The sequence below is a fragment of the Egretta garzetta genome, unplaced genomic scaffold, assembly GCF_000687185.1.
Source record: "Egretta garzetta isolate BGI_Z169 unplaced genomic scaffold, ASM68718v1 scaffold404, whole genome shotgun sequence".
In the NCBI taxonomy this organism is placed as follows: domain Eukaryota; kingdom Metazoa; phylum Chordata; class Aves; order Pelecaniformes; family Ardeidae; genus Egretta; species Egretta garzetta.
The window spans coordinates 1,466,354-1,472,702 of NW_009259323.1; the positions used below are offsets into that span (position 1 = coordinate 1,466,354).

Below are 6,349 nucleotides of genomic sequence, written 5' to 3' on the forward strand. Positions count from 1 at the left end.
GGGTGAAGCCGCCTTGCGCCGGGTCACCGCCGTCCCCACTCTGCCTGGGCCTCCCCCTGCGCGGAGAGGCCATGGCACTGGGGGCTGCGGTGCTGGGTGAAGGAGCACGGGGTCAATGGAGCATGGGGATGTGGTCTCGGGGACAGCGGGGCAGGGGGATGGAGCTTGAGGGTGGCGAGAGGACAAGGGCAGCAGGGCATGAGGGTGGCAGGGCACGGGGACTGCAGGTTTAGGGCTGGGGCAGTGGGGTGTGAGGGTGATGGGTATGGGGACAGTGGGCATGGGGACGGGGCACCTCCTGCCATGAGCTGGGTGCACATGAGGTGCTGGAGGCCACAGGGGTGGGAAGGTCCCCTGGGCAGGGCTGGTCTGTGGCTGACAGTGTGTCCCCAAAGGCAGAGATGGCCTTGGTGAAGGTGGCCAAAGCCATGCTGGGGTCCACAGCAGCCCCTTACCACTCCTTGGCCTTGCATCATGGAGGGCAGTGTGTAAGGCATCCTTTCCTTCAGCATCTTCAGGGTGCCAGTATGCCTCCTGTGCGGTCGCAGGGCCTCTGCTGCCAGGGATGGGGCTGGGGGCTCCGCAGCAGCCCCTGGCCCCAGTGCCGGGCCCCCATGCCTGTGCCCACCCACCTGGCTGCTCCCCATCCTTGTCCCCTTGTCAGCACTGGGCTGGCATGCTCCAGGAGGGGTATAAAGGACCAGCACATGTGCTCCTCCTCTGTCCCTGTAGGATGTCCCCGTGGTCACTCCTGCCCACTGCACCCCACTGCCCTCTGCACTGCCAGGACCCTCAGGTACCAGGGGGCTCTGTTTGCCTGAGCATCTGCTGGGTGCTCTGGACTGCACCCTGCACACATAGTAGGTGCCATGCACCTGGAGGAACTTGTTGGCCCTCTTGCTCAGGCTGGTCACCTGGAACAGCAGCTTGGGGGTGCCCAGGTCATCGCACAGGTCAATGACATCTAGAAAAGCTGGGGGTGGGAGCTGCTGGCATGGTGAGCTGGGGACTCCCCACCTCACCGCTGCGCCCACCCCACGGGGAGCCTGTGTGGCATCCCACTGGAGATGGGACAAAGCGCTGGTGCTGCTGCCAAGGCAGGGGCGGGGAGCTACAGCCCCACAGGCAGGGTTCACCAGTGTTGGGGACCCCCACCATCCTCCTCGTGTAGGAGACCAGCTGCAGGACAGCGCAGGTGGTGTTGGCCAGGAAGCTCTGGTCATCTGCAGGGTGCGTGGTGGTGGCTGGGGGCAGCAGGTGACCCTGGCAGTGGCCACAGAGCCCAGAGGCTGAGCCCACCACCTGATGAGGCCACGGCATGTCTCCCCTGTGCTGGGGAGCAGGCACCCGTGGGATGGCCAGGAGGGGACTTACCCCTATGCTTGAGGTAGATGGACATGCTGCGGGTGTGAACCCGGGACCGTGGATCTGGGATGGTGGGCCAGGACAGTGGAGCTGGCCCCAGGGGCCTGGGACAGTGGGGTTGGATCCTGCCCCACGGCGTTTGTGAGGACAGCAGTGGACAGGCATGGGTCTCCAGCACAGCAGAGCTTTATTGCAGTGGGAAACACAAGCACAGGTGAAAGAGCAGTGCGGTCCCAGGGGGACAGCTGGGCTTGCCCGGTGCCCTGGGGGCAGCAGCCCTCAAGGCCACGGGTGACACAGTGGCTTGGCCCCTCAGGCCCTTGGCACTTCTCAGCCCTGATGTCCCTGTCAGTCGGCCAGCGGCTCCTGCCTGCTTGGCCACAGCAGGACTTGGCATCACCTAGGGTTGGGCCCCTGGGTTACCCCCTCGCTGGGACACGTCCCTGGGTGTGATTGCCGGCACCTTGGAGCAGGGAGAGAGGATCCAAGCCCCCAGCAGCTCCAACATGCCCAGCGCGGGGGCCCATCAGCCCTCCCATGGCTCTGCTGCACTGTGGCAACCCTGCAAGGGGTCCCCTGCACATGGCAGAGCCGTGGTGGGATGTCACTCTGCCCTCCTGGATGCCCAAAGGGCAGGGCAGGTGCTGGCACCCAGAGCAGCACCCAGTGCACCTGATGCATCACACGCATGCAACAAGTAGTGCACCCAGGGTGCTGTGCAGTGCACCCAGTGCACCACCCAGCGCACCCAGTGCACCACCCAGCGCACCCAGTGCACCACGCTCACCTAGCACCCTGCAGTGCAGTACAGCCGCTGTGTCACAGGGGGCTGAGCGTGGCCATGGCAGGGAGCAGGGCTGGGGGTCCCAGGCATTTGGTGAAAGCAGGGTGGGAGTGGAGAGCAAGGTCCCTGGGGCGGTGAGGTTTTGTGCAGCGGGGGTGCGGAGAGTGCAGGGCGCAGGGGTGCGGGAATGCATCACACTCTCACGTAGCTGTTCTTGTAGGGGCTGTGCTCACGAGGGGTGGCTGGGGCCCCGGGCGTCACAGACGGCTGGTGGTTGCTACTTTCCCAGAGGGGCTCATAGCTGTCCTTGGCGGGCAGCTCACTCACGTGGCAGATGTTCTCACTGTAGTTGGGCTTGAAGCTCTCCACGACGTCTTTGGGGACTCCAGCCCATTCCTCCGGGGAGCAGAGCAGGGTGAGAGGAGCCACCACCCAGCCTAGCCCCAACCCCATGGGGCAGGGGGTGAGCCTGGGGCAGGGCTGCCTGCAGGTGCCTTACCTGGAAGTTGCCGTTGTGGGTGATGAAGAGCTCATCGAAGTTCTTGCTGGGGTTGGGGATTTGGGGCATAAGGATGACCCACACCCTGTGCAGGAGAGACACGTCAGAGGAGAAGAGCCCCAGCACTGCCGCCCCCCACCTAGCCCCTCACACTCACCTTTCCATGCGCACCAGCAGGACAACAAGGACCAGCAAGAGCAGGCAGGAGGCAATGGGGATCAAGACTGTGTGGATCCAGAACCAGTGCAGCTGCTCCTCTGCCGTGCCTGGAAATAGATGGGGTGACATGGATCCCCAGCCGGCACACTGCCACAGCAATTGGGTGGGCATGCTGGTGGCCCTTCGTGGGTGACCATGGGAGCTCAACATCCTCCATGGCAGGGCTCGGCTGGGAGAAGAGGATGGAGAAGGGGCCCATACCCAACCCCTGCCATGCTGTCACCACAACTGGCTGGTGACCCTATCCTGGACCAGCCGTGCCAAAGCAGCCCTCCAGCGCTAAGAAACCCCTGGCAAAAGCCAGCAGGTCCTGTTGGGGGGGGGGGGGGGGTGGTTGGCTTCCAGAAGTGCAAAGGACACAGCAGCTGATGCTGCTTACATCTCAGGTGCCCAGATGGGTCTCACTGCTCCTGCCTTGGGCCAGTTCTCCATTTGCTTTGCCATCCCTTGCCTGCTGAGCCCCACCATGCCCCATCCCATCCCACTGCAGTCCCCAGGACCTACCCTTGCTGGTATAGTTGTTGCCCCAGACCACGGGGACGCTCCACTCGCTCCAGAGCTGGGTGCTGCCGCAGTAGCTGTTGATCTTGCTGCGCACGTAGAAGGTGTAGTACTTCTCATAGTCCACGCTGGGGAAGGAGAAGACGTCTCCTTTCACTAGGTGCTCCTGCAGAGAGATGTGGGCCATGCAATGAGGGCCAGCACTGGCACAAAGGCTTGTGCCCAGCTTGTCCCACAGGCACAATCGCAAGGTTGCCAAGTCCAGGGGGCTCTCACCGTCCAGCTGGTGTCCTTGTTGCTCTTGTATTTGACAGCGTGCTCCAAGCACTGGGCTTTGGGGTATGGGGAAGTCCAGGTCAGCTGCAGCTGGTTGCCGCTCATGTTGTGGATGGTCAGGTTGACGGGTGCATCTGGTTTCACTGGAAGGCACAGGTGGTACCCTATGAATGTTGTCCCCATGCCCTGGTGGCCCCACTGCCAGCCAGGACATGATGGAGCAGCCCTGGGGAGAGAGGGTGTCCCCCACCATTCCGTACCCAGGTCCTGCAACTCCATGCGCTTGCTGGGGATCTCCAGGGTCCTGCCACCAAGGCTGGCATTGACGAGGACGTAGAAAGGCTGGAACTGGATGATCTCTCTCTGGCTGAAGCGGCAGCCGACGTTGACACCCTTGTCCTGCAGGTAGTGCTTGCACTCCACCACGGGGGACCTGTTCTCGTACCTGTGCTGCAGCTGGTTACCGGGGCTCCCTGAGACCCCACGCACCCCAGCCCTCCCTGGGACAACCTCTCCCTGGTGCATCCCATCCTGCTTGCCCTGGGGACAGAGCCTCCCCCACCCTGGGCTCAGGGAAGTGGAGCAGGCTGATGCTGGGACCAGCGATGCTGACAGTAGCCCCCCGTGCAGTGACCCACTGCTGGATAACCTGCTGTGGGGCTGGCCATGGGGCGGGTCACCTACCAGTAGTAGAGGGAGTAGTTGGCTGTGAGCGTCTCTCTGCTCCCCCACATGCAGCTCATGTGCTCCTCGTTGAAGACGACACACTCCACCTCTGCAAGGGACAAACACCATTGGGCATCGCAGCAGTGGGAGGCTGCACCAGGGCCTGGGGGCGCACCGGGGAGACAGAGCACATGCCAGGGGACCCTGCGCATCCCCCGTCAGCTCCATGTGAGCCAAACAAGCCCAACTCTTCCCAGCAGAGCTGTGGTGCAGCCTGCCTGCAACGCTGGGCCCCCACCATCCCATTCACACATGCTGTGTCAGTGATTCTTGGGCTGCCAGCAGCCCCACATCTTCCTCCGAAGGACCACTGGCTGAGCAGCTGCCCCTCCCTCACCTATGCTGTTGGGTCGTCACGCTGTGGATGTGGTGTTTCACCCTGATTCTTCCATCTGCTTTGCTTAGTGACCCTGCAGCTGCTGTTTGCAGCTCCTTGCACTGTGGGACAGGATGGAAACCCCTTCCTGCCAATCCATTTTACTTGTCCCATGAGAAAGTCGGGGGTGGGGGGGGTGGGTGTTGGGGGTGTTCCAGGATTTGTGCCTGATGTCTCCATCCTGGCTAAATTCATCTGACTGTTACACTTTTGGGTGCTTGCAAGTGCCCATGTGTGTCTGGGTGGTAGGGGCTATGCTGGGCTGTGCTTCCCACTGCAGCCCCTCCTCCACGGGGCCAAGGGCTGAGCCCCTGTGGTTTGACCTCTGCAGGAAACACCACCAAACCCTGGAAGGCCGAGCAGCTGCTCCAGGCACCCACGCTGGCTCCTGCGCCTGCTCCTTCCACCACACAGTGCCAGCCCTGGTCCTGCCCACGCAGCCAGAGGCCACATCCTGGGCTGGCTGGGGGCTGCGGGGCCACCGGGGCAGTGCTGGTCCCCACAGCAGGCATCGCACTGCAGTCTGCTCTGGCAGCCGCTGGCATGGCTTGCTGGGGGGACAAGCTCCTCTGATGGACTGAGACACCTTGCAGAGCCCTTGCAAGTGCCAAACCAGCTGCTGGCAGCTGAGAGCTGTTCTGGAGGCTCCTAGAAAATGGGATTTTTCCACCTAAAAGTCACGCAATGGGAGTCCTGGTCCCTTCCAAGGTCCAAACTCACCAGCCAGCACTATGGGGGCAGAAGAAAGCCAGAGCTGGGCTTTTCTGAGGTTGTAATGTAACATGAGTGCTCCAGCTGTTTCTGCACATGGAGATGGAGGGTACCTTCCCAGCAGCTCACCCAGGAAATCTAGGGGATGCAGAGGGGCTGCATTTCCACGGAAAGCTGATGTTTTACTGACGGCCAGCCAAGAAGTGGATTTTTTTCTTGGAAAATGGTGGCTCGAGCGAGGGTGCAGTGTGGGAAGAGGAGCCGCTGTCCCCTGCCTGCGCACAGTAGTGCTGACATGACTGGAATGGAAAGGGCGGCTGGCGTAGATCCACCGGCTGCGGCCCTGCCCAGCTGATGCACAGGGCTGATAGGATCTGCGCATCACATCCTGCCGCTGCTCTCCACCCCAGCCTGCCACGGAGGACTCCTATGGTCAGGGTCCCTCATGGTAGTGCTACCTGCAGGGCTGGCAGAGCTGTGGGGCCAGGAGCTGTGAGGCCAGGAGAGCTGCAGGGCCGGTAGTCATGGGGCTGGCGGTGCCAGTGATGCTCCAGCGCCAGGGCGGGAGCAAGGACACTCAACAGGGCTCCCTGGCACACCCCGGCTCTCCTGGCAGCCCCACTACAAGGGGCCATGTAGATGCCAGGGGTCCCAGGGCGCATCGGGTCTCTAGTGCACACCCCAACAGCTCGCCAGCCCACACAGCCCCATGTCCTGTCCTCCTTGCCCGCCATCACCAGGAAGTCACATCACCCAGCCGCACCACCCATGGGGCACTGCGGCCTCCCGCCCACCCGGTGCCCATGTGCCTCTTACCTGGGGTGCTTCGGGCATCAGCAAGGTAGGGGCCCAGCCCAAAGAGGAGGAGGAGGATGGGTGCGAGGAAGGCAGC

At 62.8% G+C, this 6,349-nt stretch overlaps 2 protein-coding genes across 2 annotated transcripts; both read right to left on the bottom strand.

The window, feature by feature from the left end:
• Positions 1-514: 514 nt before the first annotated feature.
• Positions 515-1,399, bottom strand: CUNHXorf65 (chromosome unknown CXorf65 homolog). The gene is made up of 4 exons (XM_035892135.1): positions 1,375-1,399; positions 1,137-1,223; positions 830-964; positions 515-726 (listed from the first exon to the last, which is right to left on the bottom strand). The coding sequence occupies exons 1-4, from the start codon at positions 1,397-1,399 to the stop codon at positions 515-517; spliced, it is 459 nt and encodes a 152-aa protein (XP_035748028.1).
• Positions 1,400-1,571: 172 nt separating this feature from the next.
• IL2RG (interleukin 2 receptor subunit gamma) lies at positions 1,572-6,349 on the bottom strand (the record flags this gene model as incomplete). The annotated part of the gene is made up of 8 exons (XM_009636612.2): positions 1,572-2,545; positions 2,649-2,733; positions 2,806-2,914; positions 3,372-3,534; positions 3,645-3,787; positions 3,905-4,089; positions 4,329-4,419; positions 6,274-6,349. Coding segments are annotated over 8 exons (1,056 nt in total), but the record flags the coding sequence as incomplete, so codon positions are not given.

Bases quoted from the DNA above. Each gene is read 5' to 3' on its own strand.
- CUNHXorf65 (XM_035892135.1), bottom strand. From the start codon at position 1,399: ATGTCCATCTACCTCAAGCATAGGG. The intron at 1,224-1,374 runs GTAAGTCCCCTC...CGCACCCTGCAG, and splicing joins CATCTACCTCAAGCATAGGG to ATGACCAGAGCTTCCTGGCC. The intron at 727-829 runs GCAGATGCTCAG...GACATCCTACAG, and splicing joins GGTGCAGTCCAGAGCACCCA to GGACAGAGGAGGAGCACATG.